This window comes from Heteronotia binoei, chromosome 15, assembly GCF_032191835.1.
Source record: "Heteronotia binoei isolate CCM8104 ecotype False Entrance Well chromosome 15, APGP_CSIRO_Hbin_v1, whole genome shotgun sequence".
Classification (NCBI taxonomy): domain Eukaryota; kingdom Metazoa; phylum Chordata; class Lepidosauria; order Squamata; family Gekkonidae; genus Heteronotia; species Heteronotia binoei.
This window is the reverse complement of record NC_083237.1, coordinates 14,725,381-14,746,664: the sequence shown is the minus strand read 5'-3', so window position 1 is coordinate 14,746,664 and position 21,284 is coordinate 14,725,381. Positions and strand designations below refer to the sequence as shown.

Below are 21,284 nucleotides of genomic sequence, written 5' to 3'. Positions count from 1 at the left end.
GCTTCGCCACCCGGGAGGGAGCGAGGCTGGGAAAGGAAGAAGCTGCCACACACACACACACACACAAACCCCTCGATTTCTCTCTCTTCGTTATTGCGATATTTCGCAACTTCGGAATTTGTGTTGGGGGGGGAATCTAGTGCTGGGATTCTCCACTGTGAATGCTTCTGTTAATACATAAAGGGCTGTGGAGGATACTACAGCTGCAGCCAATCCATAAGCAGAAGCGGCACACGTGATGCGGTTTGTCCACGAAAAGAAGGGGAATGAACAGCTGTGACTGCTCGATGTTACGTTGTTACGTAGTTACGCAACCAGACTTGCACTTAAAAAAAAAAAGATTGACAGGACATCGAACTCAAGTCGATGCCAGTGGGAAAACGATTTGAGCCGGGGCTTCATGGAAAGCGACTCCGCAAAAGAGTCCATGTGCGAAAACGAGGAAAATGAGCCGGACATAATTGCGCCGCGGACTAAGGGGAGCAAACGCTAAGTGCGAAAACGACCTTGGAATTCTTCCTCCACGGAGATTTATCTGTCTCCCTCTAGCACTGTCTTGCACAAGTGGATGAAGATTTCGTCTGTTTTGTTTGGCATTTCCTTATTACCTTTCATCGGCACACCTCCCTGTTTGTGTCTTTCTTTTCATGTTTATATGTTGAATTGTTTTAAAAATGTTTATGTTTGACCACGAACTCTTTTGTTATCTATATGGTGTTGTCTTGGTATGCCAATAAAGGTTTTGCAAAAATGCTTAATGTACATATATTTATGTATACATGTTGTTTAAAAATGTTGATTGTTTGCCACTTTGGATACTCTAAGTGGAGTGGAAAGGTGGCAGAAATGTTTTGAATGAATGAATGGTTGCTGGTTTTAAGGAAGACAATGCCTATGGCTAGATTTGGATAAGATATATATGCAATGGAAACACTTCTAGAAGAGATCTTTAGCAACATGTTCATGAGGGTTTCAACTCCCCCCCCCCTCTGCTTTCTAGCTGAACCATTTTCTAAGGAGGATCTCATTCAACAACAGCGTAGGGGATGCTGTGTGCTTTGATGATGTGAGGAAAAGCCCCCTACTTTTCATACACATGGACATCATGATCACCAGTATGGTTGCCAGGGTGCCTGGAGATTTGACTCTCACACATCTGCTCTAAGAAGTGGACTTTGCTTACAGTTTCTAAGGCTTATGTGGATACTATAAGCCTCAGCTTTGCATTCTACATCTCTGAAGAGTGTTAGCCAGAACTACAGACATGCTCCAGCTGCTCCTTGTGTGCCCAGTCTTGGCCACTGCAGTGGAAGAAGCCAGGCCACCATGTTTCCAGCCTGCCTCCATGGACCTAAGGCTAACAACAGCAGAATCCATCTTGCTTTCCTGACCCAAGCATACCCTGCCAGGCTGAACTCATTCCTTCTTAGTGGGAAAGTCACACGTACACACCCTAGCCTGCAAGCAACCCATTTACCTCATGAATGGATTAATAGCTCCACTGTTGATCCTAATTGCTCAGCAATACCAGAACAATAACTCTTGCCCAGGAAGAAGATAAGGAAGAGGAAAACCATCTCCTGTCTCAACCAAGTGTTTTGTCTAACCCGGGTGATACCTAGGCCAGTATTTGATTCCCTATTGTCACCTTTCCAGATAATCCCATTTAACCTTAAGTATCCAGCCATTCCCATTTCTCACCCCAGTCTAATACCTTGGAGCCACCCCAGGCAGCATTGCAGCTTGGAAATTTCCAGGTTCACTGGACTAAGGTTAAGTTCATTGGTCAAAACTGGCATCCAATTAGGTGTCAGCAAAGGACCCACCATTGGCTGTGCTAATGTCCAGCCTCCTTGGTCATCACAGAGCCTTCCCCCTGCTCCACCCCAAGACCTCCCAGCACCTAAGGGGTCTAAGAGAGTCTATTTAACCTCTGACCCAACTCCACTCATGTGTGCATCTAACAGTATCCCAGGTCCGCTGTCTAGATCCATCCCCAATTCTGGCCACAGTTTTGGGTCCATTTCCCCTGTCCTCTTATGTCGCCATTGGAAACCTTCCCTGAAGACTACGATGGTAAATATGACCCTGTTTGTCTACCCATATATGTTACCCCTATCAATCTATCTGTATTTCCTTAGACCTGTGTGAATGTGTGATTGTTTTGTATTTTTATCTTGTGTGAAAGAACTATTATTCTAAATAAATTACAATTGGTTTTATTAAATTAGAGTCCATTTTATTGAGCATCACTCTCTGAATGGTTGAGCCTGGTATACATTGATAAAAAGATTCCTATTAAAGCCAGGTGTCCATTAAACTAATTCCCCAACCTCGTTTTGAGGGCATTTGGCCTAACAATGAAATGATGAAATGGCAACTGTACGACTTCATTTGTACCAAAAAGATTCTTTAAAGTCTTCACTGTAACTTTCAAGACTTTGTATTTGAGAATCTTTACTGTTTTGGTACAGTGACTGTGAACTGCAACACTGTGGACTGTTTTTTTTTTTTGCCTTTTGTGATTGTCTACTGTTACATATAGCATAGAAGAAATCAATGTAAGCTGTTTTGTTTTCCCTTTGGGAACAATGACAGAGTATAAGATTGGATATAAATGACATTTTGGCTGCAATTTGCAAGGAGTGATCATTCCTGCTGCTGCTTTTTCTGGTATTGCTGCAGCTTTATTGGCAGAAGGAGGCAAAACTGCTCATTCAGCATTACAATTACTGTTAGATAAGGGGAGCTATGGAGATGGCAAGTGGAGAGGCCAAGGGCAAAGCCCTAAGATAAATATATCCAAAGGCAGACATCATGATGATAATATTGGATTTATATCCTACCCTCCACTCCAAATCTCAGAGTCTCAGAGCGGCTCACAATCTCCTTTATCTTCCTCCCCCACAACAGACACCCTGTGAGGTGGGTGGAGCTGAGAAGGCTCTCACAGCAGCTGCCCTTTCAAGGACAACCTCTGCCAGAGCTATGGCTGACCCAAGGCCATGCTAGCAGGTGCAAGTGGAGGAAGAAGAAGAAGAAGAAGATATTGGATTTATATCCCGCTTTCCACTCCAAATCTCAGAGTCTCAGAGTGGCTCACAATCTCCTTTATCTTCCTCCCCCACAACAGACACCCTGTGAGGTGGGTGGAGCTGAGAAGGCTCTCACAGCAGCTTCCCTTTCAAGGACAACCTCTGCCAGAGCTATGGCTGACCCAAGGCCATTCCAGCAGCTGCAAGTGGAGGAGCAGAAAATCAAACCCAGTTCTCCCAGATAAGAGTCCGCGCACTTAACTGCTACGCCAAACTGGCTCTCTGGATCACCAAACTGGCTCACCAAACATGTGACCTTACTGAGTATGTCCTCCCACTCCTGCCTTTGAACGCCCTTTACTGAAATTTTAAACAGGTCTGCTGTTTAATGTTATAGAATGTGGGTAGAACCAGGCAATGGAACCATTTAATTGGAAAAGCCCTTGATTGATGTACATCCTCTTTAATTTTTCTTGAATTGCATACAAAAATAAGCACCCAATTAAGCTTGATACGCACAAGATATAGAAAACACACGCAAAAAATATCCACTTGGAGGGAAGGAAGAAAACAACGGCAGCAAAATAAAATGTTGAATAAGGGAACAGTAAATTCTTAGGAAAAACTGAAAGCTAACAGTTCCTATGTATAGGAAACTTTTTCTTGTTTCTTTTCTGAGATCCTTTTAAAAACATGTTCAACAGAACGGCCGCAGGCATGCTTGAATAATGTATTTTCTCAGTAGGCTTTCCTCTCCCCTGATGAGTGGGTGGAGAAAGGCTTACAGATACAGCACTGTGGAGGAAATCAAAGGCAACCGTTAACAAGTCTCCTATTGCACAACTACAGAATCTCTCTCCCTCCCCACACCCCAATCAAGTGCTGTCAATCTCCAACCAATTTATGGCAATCTTTCCAAGGGTTTTCCTGGTGAGAGACTAACAAAAGTGGTTCGCTGTTGCCTGCCTCTTAGATGCAACCCTGGATTTTACCTGTCATTGAAAGTGTCTCACTGACCGACAACCCTGAATTTCCTTGAGGGGGTTCCCATACCAAGTAACCAGGACCAGCCTTACTTAGCTTCCAAGCAGTAATGAGTTTGAGTAGTCTGGACTCTGGACTATTCATGCTGCTAATTATTGAATGTGTCAATATGAGGGAGATGTGGGGTACGATAAATAAGTCGGAAGTACCATCTATTGGTAATTTCACATGCTATACTTATGCTTGCTTCAGATTTCTACTGTTCCAGGTCCTATCAGATTGCTTTTTAGAGGTGACACTCTACTGATTGCATTGATTAATATCATTTAATCTGCCTTGGAAAGGCACTAAAAATGAGCATTCCCATTTGCTCCTTCAAAACCAGGGTCCTATCATTTTACTTGATTTATGCAAGCAACTTTTCTGTGTCCAGGATGTAAACCTACGCTATGCTAACAAACGAGCAGCACCCTTTTACTACGTCACCAAGACATGCAGGTTGCCGTAGCAAAAAACTCAAAATGATGTTCAGCTGTTCTAGTAAGAAGCTCTTTCTCTAAAGGCGTTTCCGCACTGACCTTAATCGGCAGTGACGCCCCTCTTCACCGCGCAGGATCTGCGCGGATTTCGCACTAATTGCCGCGGAGCACCCAGAAGAGCCGGAAAGTCCCGCGGCTTTTGCAGCGCAAATGGAAACTGGTTTTTGGCGGTTTCTGTTTGCGCCGCAAAAACCACGGGACTTTCCAGCTTTTCCGGGTGCTCTGCGGCAATTAGTGCGAAATCCGCGCAGATCCTGCGCGGTGAAGAGGGGCGTCACTGCCGATTAAGGTCAGTGCGAAAACGCCCCAAATGTCACACAAAAAAAGAGATTAAAGGCATCTAAACAGTGCCAGTCCTGGCCTGGATAACTCAAGCTAGCCTGGTCTTGTTGGATCTCAGAAGCTAAGCAGGGTCAGCCCTGGTTAGTACTTGGATGAAAGAGACCAACAAGGAAGTCCATGGTTGCTACGCAGGGGCTGGGAATGGGAAAGCACCTCTGTCCATCTTTTGTTTGGAAAACCCTGCTGAGTAGCTATAAGTTACAGTCAGCTGTGACTTGATGGCTTTCTTCACCACAGATAGTGCCTCCCTCCTGGAATCTAGTGGTTAAGCAATAGCTTCTTATTTCCTAGCTAGCTCAGGAGAACCTTGCCGCTATTTACTCTTCCCTTTAATACTGTGTGCTATTAGGCCTCCAGTAAATGACTGTGTGATACTCATGTGCATACAAAAACACAGCCAAACGATTGCAAGACTCATGTTTCTAGAAAATATATTTCAACAAATGTGCAATACGTTGCTCAAAAAAGATACTCATTTGATTGATCACTTGATCATTTCTGTAGCAGATATGTTAGGTATGTGTTTGGCTTCCTTTCTGTTAGACCAGGACTTTTTTTCTCTCAAAAAAGAGGTGCCAGAACTCTAAGGAGAGGAATGAAGGAGAAACACATGGGTGCCCCTCATGAACTTTAAACAACGTTGAGAATTTTGTTTCCAAGAAAAGATTCCAGAACTCCATTCCACCATGTTCCCCCAGGAAAAAAAAGCCCTGTTAGACACTGCCTGTGTTTCATCCTATTGTATATATGATATCTTGGCTGTTATCACACACACTAAAATAATGCAGTTTCAACCCACTTTCAATGCACTTTCCAACTGGATTTTACTGTGTGAATTGGCAAAATCCAGTTGGAAACTGCAATGAAAGTAGATTGAAACTGCATTATTAAGTGTGTGTGTAAACGCGGCCAGAGTAAAGACTTTCATGGTGTACAATCAAATAAATATAGCATGCTATTGGGTGCAAATCCAAATGATTTAAGGGGCTGGTTCCAAAGTTGGTCAGTCCTCCCACCAGATCTGAAGTTCCACCTAAGTAGCCCACATACCTTGGTGATCAGGGCAAGTCGTGGTACCATTCCACCCTACATATTAGAAAATGAAAGGTTAGTTTGTCTCCCCACTTGCTTTAAAGAGCCATTCTCTCAACCCAATCTCTTTGCTATTTAGAATGTGCAAAATCCCATAACCTCTTCCCATGGCCGGCTAGTTCTCCTGAGGGAAGAGGTTTGGATTTATAATTCTAAAAAGTGAATCCCCCCCCCCCCCATTTCTCATGATTCATTTATTTTCTTTGTTTACTTAGATTGTTATCCATCTCCTCCCCCAGAATGGGACTCAGGGTGACTTGACTAACAGCATATCAATACAGTAACAATGACAATAATAAAACCATAATTCTGATAAAATCAAACTAAAAACTCAGGACACAGCAAACTAACCCTTTCAGCAATGTAAAAAAAAATATCAATGGCATTGAAGTTAAAGTCCACCAAAATTGTACTAGACAAAATTACAGTGGTAATATGGGGAGGTATTAGAAGCAAAATGTACTATTTAAATATAGCCACATTAATGAATTTCCATGTATGGTTTATTTTTCCATTCTCTTTCTTTCACTGTCACACACAAATACCGATGGAAGTAAGGTATTATTTGCCCCATCATTAAAAAAATTATGTCCCATTTCACAAAAGACTCCATAGCAGATGCAAACATCAGAACTGCTGATCTTCAGAAAAGGTGAATAAAATCTAACTACTGTTCATATGAAGCTGCCTTATACTGAATCAGACCCTCAGTCCATCAAAGTCAGTATTGTCTTCTCAGACTAGCGGCAGCTCTCCAGGGTCTCAAGCTGAGGATTTTCACACCTGTTTGCCTGGACCCTTTTTGGAGATGCCAGGGATTGAATTTGGGACCTTCTGCTTACCAAGCAGATGCTCTACCACTGAGCCACTGTTCTCTTACCTTTACCCACAAAAGCACAGTTGTGATTACTGCAACTTCCTCTGGACTTGACCTTTATCGTCTTGCCCTTTTCAGTGTTGTTAACTGAGACAACCTGGAATAGCTCATAAGGAGGGATTAACACTTCATCTTCATATTTAAACATTGATCTCTCATTTATTGAATAGCCCTTGCAGGTGAACAACTCGAAGAAGGTTGCCTTCCCAAAACGACTAGCCACCTTTTTGTCCTCTGAAGTGGAGGTGAACTGTCCAAACCGGAACATCTTCTTGATGGAGAACTTCACATTAGTGCCTCTGTAGACGTTGATGCATTTGGGCTGCATTGACTGGAATGCTTTGGCTGCCCATGTTAAAAGGAAATGAAGGGATTTGAAAGGGTAGGCCTCATATTCTTTGGGGCCTTTTCCTGCTGTTTGTGTGGCAGTATTGAATTCTTTGTAGATTTTAGGGACTTCGGATGTATATGTCAAGATAGCTACTTCAGCAAAATCTGTTATATTCCGAGGCAATGATTTTGAATCCTTCTCCTTCTTCCATTCTTTCAAGGCTTCTTCCCATGTAGCTTTATATGTTTGGGATGTTGCCAGCTCCATCTTAAGGAGAGATTTGAGATTGCTCTTCATGGCATTCATACAACCCTTGTACTTATCATCAAGGGCATAAGAGGCCAAGTTCAATACCGGTTTGGATGAGTTTGCTGTCATCTCATTGAAGGCAATCTGAAGTTAATTAATAATTGCACATCATGAAAAAATATAGACTCAGTCCATATTATAACACTAGACTTCATTTATTTTTAGTACTTCCCCATCCTGAAAGGTTTTTTTTTTGGCCATTTTTTGTGTGTGGAGCAAGTGTCAATGGGGATGTGTGGTGAGAGGTATTTGTGGATTGGACTAGATGACCCTGGAGGTCTCTTCAAACTCTATGATTCTATGACCCTATCAAATTATTTCCCGGCCTAATGGTCAGTCATCAACACACATCCCATAAGCTTGCTCTGATCACCACAACATTTTAAAAAGAAGAATGTTACATTATTGCTAACTCTACTACAACCATTTAATTATTAAACAAGGGTGGGGGGAGGTAAAGGCTGAATAGAAAACTGGAGAGATAACAGAAAAGGTGTTCTTTAAAAATATCTTTCAAAATTCTATTAATTTCACTATTTTACAAGTCCTCAAAGGTCATTTGTAAGCAAAACAAGAGTGGGAAACCATGGCACTGAGATACTTCATTGCCTATGAAGTAGTGGCACATAGCATGGAGGTATTGGGGAATCTATGAGCCTTCACATGATGAGCATCAGGCAAAGTTTTATTCCAAAGTTTTATTTTATCTGAACTCCATTTTGGATTTCTGTCTCCCACTGCTGTAACTTAGATTATTCTGCTGCCTTTGCCAACTAATGGAAACTCTTCATGATCTTCCAGTTTGGCGTTCTGTAATTTTAGAGTGTGTTTCTAAGCAGAGTTACACCCTTCTAGGTCCATTGAAGTCCATAAGCTTAGGAGAGTGTAATGCTGTTTGGTAGGACCAGTGTTAGCATACCCTGAGGTGGGGCAGCTGCCAACACCATGGTTTTTTGGTGGAGCCTAATGCTGCACCCTCACCTACTCAAGCCCCCTGCTGCCTATCTGCTGTTGTGAGCCCTCCCACCACCTTCACTCCCTAGGGTTGCCATCTATGAGTTGGAAAATAACTGGAAATTTTGGGGGGTGGAGCCTGAGGAAGGCAGGGTTTTGGGCATAATGTCATAGAATCCAACTTCCAAAGCAACCATTTTTCTCCAGGTGAACTGATCTCTGTCACCTGGAGATCATTGTAATAGCTGAAGATCTCCAGCCATCACCTGGAGGTTTGTCAACCCTATCACTCCCAGAGGCCTGCCCTGCCCAACATAGCAGTGGGAAGATTGAGAAATGAACAAGTGGAAGGGGAAAGAACAGATGTCAAGGAAAGACATGGGGAAAGAAATGCAGGCAGGTGGACAGGAGGTATGAGTGGCGGGATACAGTGGCAAGCAGAGGAGGGGAAGGGTCCCTCAGGCACTCTCTGCTGAGGGTCCTCTAAACATGGAACCAACCCTGCTGTTTAGTATTGTACTGTTAGTCACTCTTCATATGCTGGTTGCCATTGGGGGTAGGGATATATGGTACCTACCTCAGCACCTCCTGCAGCAGGCAACATTATGAAAACACCCAGTAACAGGACAACAGGACAAAACAGGTTCTCCATCCTTATATTCTTTAGTAGCATATGGCAACTCCGTCTAAATGTAGGATCTTCCTTCTTTGTTGTGTGACTGATGTCTGTTGGTGCTGTTTTTATAAGGATCTGCCCATGAGTAAAACTGTTATTCCAGTTATCATAAAGCTTTGGTGGAGCCCATGTGATAGGAAGAGTGATTGGTAGGCGTGATGGGTACAAGATCTGCCCAGATAAAGTATGTTTCCATTATCTCAGTACACTGCCATCCATTATATCTCTCTAAATATAGTTTAAACTTTGAAATACAGAGTTGAGAAAGAACCTAAGAAGAGCCCTGCTGGATCTGAAAGTGGCCCATCTAATCCAGCATTCTGTCTCACAGAGTGGCCGCCCAGTTCCTCTGGAGGGCAAGTGACAAAGCGTAGAAACTGAGGCCTTCCCCTGATGTTGCCTTCTGGCACTAATATTCAAAAGTCTACTACCTCCAGATGGATTTCCTTTACTCACCATGGCTATAGATGAAGATGGGTGACCATGTCAATCTGTCAGTTGCAGCAGAAAAGAGTGAGAGTCCAGTAGCCCAAGGAATCCAGGGTGTTTCTGACACGGGCAGGGGGTGGGATTGGTTTGCCCATTTAACATTTTCTACAGGCACCAAATTCCTGTTGAGCCTTCTCCTCAATGAACTTCAGTGCCCTTGTCCCTCCCTCCCTCCCTCCCCACCCCACTGCCTTTCTTTTTATTTCTTAGTTTCATCAAAATGGTAAATGGGGTGCATCTAGCCCCCAATAGACTTGGCTTGAAAATGAAAACACTGCATAATAATTTACTGGGGTTTCTATTTATCCCAACACATACTGGGGGGTGGGATGTCCCCATGTTTAAATAGATGGACCAACTCCTATTATCTCCATTTTGTTGAAAGGTGGAGCAAGCAGTGAAAAGGAAAAAAATCTCATAATTTATATCTATAGACTTGGGGGGGGGGTGTTTGGCTTTGAAGTTTTATACCACTTTTGGGATTGGGGGCTGCAACAACCCCCAGGGAAACCAGTCTTTTCTCCTTTATAATAGGAGCTGGTAAAAGACCTAGGTTGTGGTCTGTCAAAACTTTCCTCATCCCCATAGCCACATAAAAAAGCTCAATTTGAACTGTACTGCAGTTTTGGAAAGGGGACCGTTCTGGAAAACAGGAGAAGATATCTCTTTTTCTATAACAAAGTAAAATTCTCACACAGCAGGCATAAGGGGATATGATCTGATAAGGTTTTCAGTCTTTCGCCTCAAGCTGTTAAGTGAAGGGATGTCTCCCTACACAAACTTGTATCACACAAGCGGCGATGGGGAGCTAACTTTTTTTTTTTGTCAATTTACCTCATTGTGCTCTTTCCGCCTCCCCTAGTATTTTTGTCCTGTCAGGCTGACATGGGGCATTAGAGCCTTGTCAGGAATTAATATGCTTAAAAGAGCACAGGAAAATTCTCCATGTGTTAAGGTTTTAATTTAGAACTATCTTTGAGCGAAAGTGTGCCAGGTCCTAACTTTGCTGCAGTTTGGGGCATCCATAGTGGAGTCGCTATGCATTTGTAGATTCTAAACTTTGGACCTTGGGATTGGATAATGCTTTTTTGTTGACTTTGTCTTATTCCAAAGCTTGATCCCTGATGGAAAAAAGACTGTTGCAGTGGGACTTAAACAGCACTATTTTCTGTGCTCATTGCGTGTGCACTCCTGCCTTCTTTGGTTTTACATACTCCAAGTCCAATTGTCCCTATGTAGATATTCTGACCATCCCAGCCTACAGAAGAGCCTTCTTTTTAGCCAGGTTTAATGTGCTCCCTACTACTGCTCTTAGTGGGTGCTACATGAGAAAGTCCCATTCTAAGAGATTGTGTGGTTGTGGATCCGGCTCTGTTGCAACTGTAGAACATGTGTTTTTTGTTTGCCAAAGGTATAACTACTTAAGAAAACAGTTTATCGATCCATTAATTTTTGATATTGATCTGCCTGTGGCAAATAACCTCCAGCTTTTGCATGGTGGCTTTGCTCTACCATCACAGTTTCAGTTGTGAAATTTCTTCTGGGAGTGTTTGAGAGAGCCAGTTTGGTGTAGTGGTTAAGTATGTGGACTCTTATCTGGGAGAACCGGGTTTGATTTCCCACTCCTCCACTTGCATCTGCTGGAATGGCCTTGGGTTAGCCATAGCTATCGCAGGAGTTGTCCTTGAAAGGGCAGCTTGCTGTGAGAGCCCTCACAGGGTGTCTGTTGTGGGGGGGAGAAGATATAGGAGATTGTAAGCCGCTCTGAGTCTCTGATTCAGAGAGAAGGGCGGGGTATAAATCTGCAGTCTTCTTCTTCTTTGTCTTTTGGGAGACAAGAGAAGGATTTTAAGAAAATGGGAAATGATGTTTTATGTCTATACTTTACTGATTCTGAATGTTTATTTTGTATAATCTGTAAAATTGATGAATTTTCTGTTTCATTGTCATTTGCTTATGACCAAATGGTCTGTGAGCTATATATATATAAGTATTTTTGTCCTGTCAGGCTGACATGGGGCATTAGAGCCTTGTTAAGAATAAATATGCTTAAGAGAGCACAGGAAGATTCTCCATGTGTTATGGTTTAATTTTAGGACAATCTTTGAGCAAAAGTGTATCAGGTCCTAACTTTGCTGCAGTTTGGGGCATCCATAGTGGAGTTGCTATGCATGTAGTGGAGTTGCTATCAGAAGAATCCTAAGATGCAATCACACAGGCTAAATAATGCGGTTTCAATCCACTTCTGAAACTCTTTCAAAGTGGATTTTGCCATTTCACACAGCAAAATCTAGTTGGAGAGTGCCTTGAAAGTGCATTATTTAGCATGAGTTACTGCATCTTAGAACTATTCTGATTGGTATCTCAATGCAAAGCAACTCCACTAGGGATGCTCCAAACTGCAGCAAAGTTAGGACCTGATACAGCCTTGGTTTGGTGGCAAGATGGACTATGAGTTCTGGTTGGATGATGTTCCTGTCAGGTGATTGTATGTTGAGTTTTTATCTCCCCTTGATGCCTCTCACACCATTTTCCACCCAGGAAAATAAAATCCAGTCAGGTAGGTGCTAGGAAAAATTACAAGACTTTTGATTGCTCAAAAATCTCACAAAGGATTGTTCATACAGTTTCAGATTTAGTTTTAATTCTGGTCATGGACTGACGAAACAAAACATTATCAGGTTTACTAGTATACAAGTTAAGAGTTCCAGTCAGGGCTTTTTTTTTTTGTAGCCAAACTCCTTTGCATATTAGGCCATCCTCCATTATGTAGCCAATCCTCCTGTAGTTTACAATAGGTCTTATACTGAGAGCTCTTGGAGGATTGGCTACATCACGGGAGGGATGGCCTAATATGCAAAGGAGTTTCTGCTGCAAAAAAAAGCCTTGGCTCCAGTTAAAAAGAAATGACTGTTTGCACTTTGGTCATTAATTATTGTTCAAGGGCAGTGTCTCTCTTCTGTGCATTAGAAAGTGGCTGCTCCACCAATGGCCATTCTCCAGTTTTGAGGGGTGGTCCCAGCACTTCTCCAAATCAGTCTGCAGGAAGAGGCAGCAGAACACCAGCTGAACTAGCAGAGAGCCAGTTTGGTGTAGTGATTAAGTGTGCAGACTCTTATCTGGGAGAACCGGGTTTGATTCCCCAGTCCTCCACTTGCACCTGCTGGAATGACTTGGGTCAGCCATAGCTCTGGCAGAGGTTGTCCTTGAAAGGGCAGCTTCTGGGAGAGCCCTCTCAGCCCCACCCACCTCACAGGGTGTCTGTTGTGGGGGAGGGAGATAAAGGAGATTGTGAGCCGCTCTGAGACTCTTCGGAGTGGAGGACGGGATATAAATCCAGTATCTTCTTCTTCTTCTAGCAGCAGAAATGGACTCAAACAACAACTGTTTTAGGAGCCCATGACACTGGTCAGCTGGCCCGCCAAACAGCACAGCACTGATGGCATGTCACACCTGCTATCAAGCCTGGTGGTGAGGCAGGCAGTTTCATTAGCCCCCCAAGGGCCGCTACTGAACAAGTAGCTCTTCCTCAGACTCACTGGAAGGAAGGGGAAGATTACTGAAAAGGCTGTATGAGAGTTGGCACTGAGAGAAGAAACTTGCAAAGCCCAGCACCCCTCACAAGGTTTACAAGGAAGTCCCTGGGTTGCCACACCCAGCTTTCGCTAGGGCTCGTTTTGATATCTTACCATTACTGGCCAATGAAGGTCATTTTAAACAGATACCATATGAGGAAAGAGTATGCCCCTGTGATCAAATGTCTATTGAAGACCTATCTCATGCCATATTTTATTGTGTAAAACATGCGGCTGGATGAAATAGGTTTTTGTGTACCATTGTATCTCACCTTCTTGGAAGGTTGGACCAAGAGAAATTAGTATTCCGATTGTTAGATGGAGATAAATATATTAGTTTCCAAGTGGTAAGATTTGTGGCTGCCATTATAGATTTTTTTTTAAAAAAAAAGAGTAATGAGATATATTGACTACTCCCCTTTTTACCACTCTGGGTTGTTTTCTTAGGATGTTATTGGATAAATTTTAAATCTTTATTATTTATTAATGATAATTCAGCATAGTTTTATTGAGATCCACAGTTATATTGTTGTATTGAATGTTTTACTGAGGTTTTTTTTTTCTATTGTTAAGTCTAGTTGTTAGTTGCTATGGCATTTTGTTCCTAAACCAATAAAGATTAATTGATTGCCACATCCCAGTCATGGAACCGTGGGGTGTGGCTACTGATAGAGCATCTGCTTAGCAAGCAGAAGGTCCCAGGCTCCATCTCGAGTATCTCCTGTTAAAAGGATCAAATAGTAGATGATATGAGACCCTAGATAGCCCCTGCCTGAGACCCTAGATAGCCCCTGCCAGTCTAAGTAGACAATACTGATTTTGACAGGCCAATGGTCTAATTGAGTATAAGGTAGTTTTGTGTGGTCATGTAATTGTGTGCCTTTAAAAGATGGAACAGAAGTAGGCTGAGGCAGGTGTGCCAGAGTCCTCTCCAGCAGTAATGGGAGAGGAATCAGGCTTTGGGTGAGTCCAAACTCCACTCTTATACATATTTATTTCTCAACATGGCCCTATCTGAATTAAACACACACATACACACACAGAGATGGGTTGCCAGGTCCTCACTGGCTCCCAGGAGGGAATCCTTCTCTCATATGCCACAATGCACCCAGCATGATGATATCACCCAGAAGTGGCATTATCACTTTGGGCATGTCACTGGGGGGGGGGGGCACTCACTCAGTAACGTCCCCAGTTACGTGCCCAGTGCAATAACATCACTGGGTGACATTGCACTGAGAATGTTGTGATGTGCTGGTGCTCTTTGGGGGTGGGCCCCCCAAAAGCCAGCTGTGTGGTGGCAGGTTGGTGATCCCAAAATCAGTGGAAACCCCAGCCCCAGTGGGAAGCTGGGAGGCCCTAATACACACACATGAAGTCACACAGGGTTCTTCTCTTCTGACTTCTCCTATTATCGTAAGTCATTTTCATGAATAACTTTACTCTAGATTCCTGAAAGGATCTTCTGTTTTACCACCTAGATGCCTTAGTGAAAAGAAGAGTCCGTAGAAGGAAACAGAAGGGCAAGTGGAAAAAATATATATATCTGATCAAACAGCAGATGTAATCTGTCAATTGAAATGTCTGTAGTTTTATCATTTTCCTCTCTGAGCTTCATGTGCTCGCTCACTGAGAGCTTAGCAGATTTGGAGAAGATATCACAGGCAAGAGTGATAAGGAGTGCATTTGGAGTACATATAAAAGAAGAAGAAGAAGAAGAAGAAGAAGAAGATATTGGATTTATATCCCGCCCTCCACTCCAAAGAGAGCGGCTCACAATCTCCTTTACCTTCCTCCCCCACAACAGACACCCTGTGAGGTGGGTGGGGCTGGAGAGGGCTCTCACAGCAGCTGCCCTTTCAAGGACAACCTCTGCCAGGGCTATGGCTGACCCAAGGCCATGCTAGCAGGTGCAAGTGGAGGAGTGGGGAATCAATCCCGGTTCTCCCAGATAAGAGTCCGCACACTTAACCACTACACCAAACTGAATACAGACAAACAAGAATACAGATCTGTATCATTGTTATTCTTTCCTGTTTTTAAAGAATCCCCTGTTGTTAAGCTCAGGCCTCAGAACAATGATATAGCATTTTGGGGAAAAAATGCATGCCAGTAAGCCAGCACCAGAGACTAAGATGGAGAAGATCTCCACAGTCACCATGGATCTCCCCTTGGTGCTCAAGTAAGTTGGAATAAAGGACAGCCACACACTAACAAAAAGCAACATGCTGAAAGTGATAAATTTGGCTTCATTGAAACTGTCAGGTAACTTCCTGGCTAGAAAAGCCACAATGAGGCTGACTATAGCTAGGAGGCCCATATAGCCCAAGACACAGTAAAACATGGTTATTGAGCCCTCGTTACATTTCAGTATGATATTCTCATTCATGGAGAGCATGTCCATATCTGGGAATGGTGGGGAAGTACTTAGCCAAAGGCTACAAATGCCTACTTGAACAAGGGAGCAGGAAAGGACAACAGAATAAGCTAATTTTTTACCCACCAGTGACCTCATCCTAGATCCTGGTTTGGTAGACATGAAGGCCAAAACTACAGTCATGGTTTTAGCCAACACACTAGAAATGGCTACTGAGAATATGATGGCAAATGTTGCATATCGGAGAAGGCAGGTCACTTTTCCAGGTTGCCCAATGAAAAACAAAGAAGACAGGAAGCAATGAAAAAGAGAGAACAGAAGAATATAGGTAAGACTTCGGTTGTTTGCTTTGACTATGGGACTGTTCCGGTGCTTCATAAATGTCCCAAGCACCAATACTGTGATCAGAGAAAAGGAAACACCTAAGATAGCTAGGGTGATACCTAATTCTTCTTTGTAAGAAAGGAAGCTTATAGTTTTGGGAACACATTGATTTTGGTGATGGTTGGCATAATGACCTTGTGGACATTGGACACAGATATCTGCATCTGCAAAAAGGAAAAAAAACTGTTAAAATATTTCAAGGCATTTACCATGTGGACTTTGTTAAGCTATAAGTCTCTCTATCTGTGATATGGGAATGATTTATTGATTTTTTGAAAGATCTCATTATTTTAACAAAGTTATGGTCTATCTACTTGTGATTGATCGTAATAGCCTTTGGCAGTATGAAATGAATGGTATCATAAATATCATATTCACTACAGATGATCATGGCATCTGAATAGACTGGAGTTTGTTTGAATCAGAGTTCTGTTCCCCATATTGGAGGCTCCATTTGATTGATTCTGGATGAATTAAATATGTAAAGAGCAGTCTGACCAATTTTGCTTGTTTTCTAAATGTGTTTTGCTTTTATAAGGATGATGGCAACTTAGGAAAATATCAGTATTGTTTCAAAAAATGACAAAGTGAAAATACTATTATTTCTTTCTTTAAAACATTTCTACACCCATCCAAATACAATTCCCCCGGTTGACAAATATCAAAACATTGATAATATGAAATATTCATAATAAAGCAATATTAAAACACCAATAAATCAAAAACAAATTAATAAATAATATTGAAAATAATAAAACACAATTGCAACAATTGTAATTGTTGTATACCATCCTAAGCCCTATCTTTACAGGGCAGGGTAATCTAAACAGTTAATAAAATACAATAAACAAATATGTGGACCATTAAAATAACATTTAAAATATACAAATAATTCAATATACAAACAGAACACAAGGGAGGAAGGACAATAAGCTTTACTGGGTACACCAAACAAACAAACAATTTCATCCTCTGGCACCACAATGAGGGCTATAATTTATAAAAGTTTGATTAAGGACTGTATTTCTGAATCATAGAACTGTAGCATTCTGGAGGGAAAAGAAAAAGAAAAATGTCTGACAGTGAAAGCTGATGGTCTTAGATCATTATTAGTGTGGAACATATGGGGATCTTATTAATGAGTAAGAAATGTAAGATGTGGCAGATGTCCTCAGATACTCCTGATCACACAATGTATGGATTATCTTTACATTCTTCTACTTGAACATATCATATTTAGAGAATATAGTTTATCATGTCTCCTACCCTTCTTTTCAGAGATCATCCCTTCTGGACAACGAACACAATCATAACAGCAAAATTTCTCTCCCTCCTTCTTTTGTCTGCTATATCCATGATGACAGTTTTCATTGCAAAGAGAAAAAGGCACCACCTGTCCAGAGACAGATAGAGATGTTAGCCCCTGGTGCCTTGGTAATAGCAGCAAATCCTTGAGCCAGTTTTGTGTTGGAGCTATACTGCTGGACTAAGATCTAAAAATTCAGTTTTAAAATCATGTTCTTCCATGGGTGACCATAGATTAGTTGTCCTTCCTTAGACTAAGTTTTAGGTTGCTCTACACCTTAATCCTGAGTATTATATCTAAATAAGTCAATAAATGGTAAAAACACACTTTTCCTTTGGCAAATCGTTAGCACAAAACTGAATTTCACATGTGACACATTACTGATGTACAAGACATAGTCTGCTTTCACACACATTGGATAATGATCACTCAGTCCAGTTGCAGACTGTTGAGAGTGCATTGCCCAACACTGGGGGAAAACATCGATAAGACTACAAAACCTGAAATGATATACTGCCTTCAAGTCCCAATGCATAGTAATACTTAGATAGAAGTACTCATATTGCCTCCCCAGTCGGAATAATGAGACAGACACAAAGGTGGATTAAAGGGCCACGTTATTAACTTAATGGCAAGGGCAAAAAACATGCGGACAGATCAAGCCAGGGGTCAAGCCAGACCACCTCCTTGACCTGAAAATGGGCGAGCCCCCAAAGCCCCGGGTATGAGCCAAACCAACAGCTCAGACCCTGCAGGCCCAGCAACATGATCACCGCTCACCAAGGCTCCACCATCCCCAAAGCCGTACACCCTGGAATGTGGACACCACCATGTGACAGGATCCCCAAGCTCCCTGGAGCCAACCTTGGGCCGTACAGCTTAACGATACCCCAGGGAGGCCATTCACCAAAAATGGTGCGGTGCTACGGGAGCTCACCAATCCCCAAAACATATTCCCAACAATAAACAGCCACTGACAGTGCCAAGCCTCTGCTTAAGCCACTGTATCCAAACCAACCCCAAAACCTGCACCAGCCCTTGCCGCAAGTAAGCCAAAAAGGCTTCATTGCCCTTTATTGGAAGATGAACCCCGTCCTCCCTATACAATTCTGAAAGACTAGCCTGAATGAAAGGATGAGGCACATACCCCCCAAGCCCACTACTTAGGGCTTTTTGCAAGGCCCTATTGGCCTTAATCTGAGCATGCTCCAAACCTGCTGGGTCCCACACTGCCCGCCACACCCAGCGTGGCAACATGGCCGACCACAGGATAAGGACGCCCGGCCACCTCTTGCCAATCAAGGCAATATCCTCCTGGGCCTGAATCCAAATGGCCTCCCCCTTCATCAAGCCCAAGTCATTCTTTCCCAGATGTATCACCAAAATCTGCGGGGGGGGGGCCCTCTCACTCCCGAACAGCAGCAGCAGGAGCCCCAACCACCTCATACCCCGGTGGCCCTGCCACTCAATGACGGCTCTGTCACTCAGGCCCAGCTGTGAACCAACCGGCATCCATCGGGCCTGATGTGCCGCCCAAAAAACAATACTGTGGCCACATATAAGGATCCTTTTCCTTTCCACGCCAGCCACAGCACCTAGAAGAAAAAAGCCATTAAAGCTGTTGAACAACAAAACAGAACATTAACCCAGCAGCTGAGCGGAAAAGGGGGGGGGGGGAACGGTGATGCAGAGAGGCCCCCCGCTTCAAGGCCGTAACGGCCGAATATAAGATCAATAGGCCCCGGACCTCCAACGTCCCACCCGACGAATGTCCTCACCCCCGTAACCCAGCACTGCGGCCGTGGAAGCGGCTCCAATCCTAAAAGAGTGGGTGCCAAATTTTACACACACCCCCAAGACCACGCTGTGCCAAAGCTCAGCTGGTGACAGTCCAAAATTGATACTTAGTTAAAGGAGACATGTCAACATGGCGAAAAAGAGGGCCAGCCGACCCCCCTCGCAATTCCATGTAGTGCCTCAACTCGGCAACTGGGCATAACTCCTTCTCTGAGCAAGGCCCAAGAGTGACCGTGCAGCCATGCTGCTTCTGGTCAGTCTTTGACCTGCAGACATGTAAGGCCACCTGGTCGCTAAATAATTTGAAGTCCCCGAACTGCAGGGCCCTTGCAGAAGCATCGTTATGGGAAAGTGCAACCAACTCAGACACTCTAAAAGCCCTGAAAAAGGCCGTCAATGCAGCTGCATGGAACAGCGCCTTCTCATAAGCAGAGCCACAAACAAGCGCCAAAGTGGCATGAAGCCCCAAGAGGATCGATGGCAAAATCGGCTGTCTGCCGTCAACCTGATGACCTGACTCTCAGGACCATATCGGTGCGTGTGTGTGTTCAGAGGGAGGAATAGAGATATGTACAAGAGCAAGCTCTGGAAAGAAGGTGAGCCACACACCAGCACCTAGTATCAAAACAGTGTATTTACAGAATATATACAAAGTAACTAGTGCGGTGATAATCATAGTTCCGATAGACAATGTGCTCCGCCAGCATCCACCTCTCGAGTGAGAGTACAAGCAATGCAGTCCTTATATATGTACACCAGCCAATCAAGGCAGTCCATATACTTGCTGACTCCAGCAGGTATTTTCCCTTAGTCATAGTCTAGCCAGAACCGGCTTGCTGACAAGGTTACTCTGACCTGACCTGTCAGATAGATCCACTTGCTTCCTTGTTGCTCCTGTCATGCTATGGAAGGAGGACTCAATACACCGACAGACCAACCCTCTAACATTTTTTGGATGCGAAAATCCTTAGTCACATCCAAATGCCCGTGTGCCTTACTCAAAAAAGACAATGCCACCATCTGTCCCCGGTGGATTTAACTGCAAGGCCCCGCTCCCTTTGCCAAACAGAATTGCAACAGTTGGTCGACTGGAACAGGCCATAATTCTGGTAACCCGGCTCCTTCCCTGAAGGCTACAAACTGGCTAGCCGCCCGGTCATATGACCTTTTAGTGCTGGGCACTATGGCGAGGTGGATTGCCTGGCTACCTTCATGCCTCCAATCTGCCACAATTCTGCTGGGATGTGCATGGGAAACAGGTCAGCCTCTGGAGCTAACTGACGAAAGCTCCACCACTCCATTACAAATGCCAGGAACATGCTTTGCCAAGAACAAGATATTTAACTTCAGACAGCACAAAGTAAATGCCCTAACCAACTGCATCACTGGGGGGGGGGGGGACTTAGATGTCAAGTTATTGACAACATGTACCACTGCCATGTTGTCACACCAGAAATACACCGTGTGATTAGCAAGATTATCAGCCCAAAGGTGGATAGCCACCACGATAGGAAAAAATTCCAAGAAAGTCAGGTTCCGACATAACTTGGAACCCAATCATTCATGTGGCCATTGCTCAGCGCACCAATGCCCCCTGAAATAAATTCCGAAACCTGTGGTACTGGCAGCATCCGAGATGATCTGGAGCTCTGCTTCCAACAGCATATCCCCTCACCAAAAGAAAATGCTGTTAAAATCCTTCAAAAATGACTCCCAAACACCCAAATCGCTGTGCATCTCCCTGGTAACCTGGGTAAAATGATGCGGTAAACGCAGGACAACCATTCAATCGCAAAATTGCTTTTAAAAGGTCCTGCCAGGAGCCACCACTTTGCATGCAAAGTTCAGGTGACCCACCAACTGCTGCAACTCAAGGAGGGTGACCTTGCGCTTACTCCGCACTAACTTAACTTGAGCCAAAAGGCTCTCCCGCTTCTCCTCTGGCAACCTGAAAAACTGGCGCACAGTATCGAGCTCGATACCTAAAAAGGTCAAAACCGTAGTTGGGCCCTCCATTTTTTTCACAAGCCAATGGTACCCCAAGCTCCTTGGCTAACCCCTCAAAAGCTGTTAACAATAGAAGGCACTGCCCGGAGCCCACGGGGCCCACAAAAAGAAAATTGTCCAGATAATGCACTGTGTCCTGCGCCCCTGTTCGAGCTCGTAAAGCCCATTCCAAAAATGTGCTAAACCGCTCAAAAGTGGCGCAGGAAACTG

At 43.6% G+C, this 21,284-nt stretch overlaps 2 protein-coding genes across 2 annotated transcripts; both read right to left on the bottom strand.

Annotated features, from left to right (window-relative positions):
• Nucleotides 1-3,482: 3,482 nt before the first annotated feature.
• Nucleotides 3,483-9,174, bottom strand: LOC132583810 (erythroblast NAD(P)(+)--arginine ADP-ribosyltransferase-like). The gene is made up of 4 exons (XM_060255484.1): nucleotides 9,041-9,174; nucleotides 6,873-7,593; nucleotides 5,951-5,986; nucleotides 3,483-3,830 (listed from the first exon to the last, which is right to left on the bottom strand). The coding sequence occupies exons 1-4, from the start codon at nucleotides 9,134-9,136 to the stop codon at nucleotides 3,817-3,819; spliced, it is 867 nt and encodes a 288-aa protein (XP_060111467.1). The 5' UTR covers nucleotides 9,137-9,174; the 3' UTR covers nucleotides 3,483-3,816.
• A 6,052-nt stretch (nucleotides 9,175-15,226) lies between these two features.
• On the bottom strand, nucleotides 15,227-21,083 carry LOC132583115 (vomeronasal type-2 receptor 26-like). The gene is made up of 3 exons (XM_060254785.1): nucleotides 20,925-21,083; nucleotides 17,231-17,357; nucleotides 15,227-16,128 (listed from the first exon to the last, which is right to left on the bottom strand). Exons 1-3 carry the CDS (start codon nucleotides 21,081-21,083, stop codon nucleotides 15,227-15,229), a joined length of 1,188 nt encoding a protein of 395 aa, XP_060110768.1.
• Between the last annotated feature and the right edge of the window lie 201 nt (nucleotides 21,084-21,284).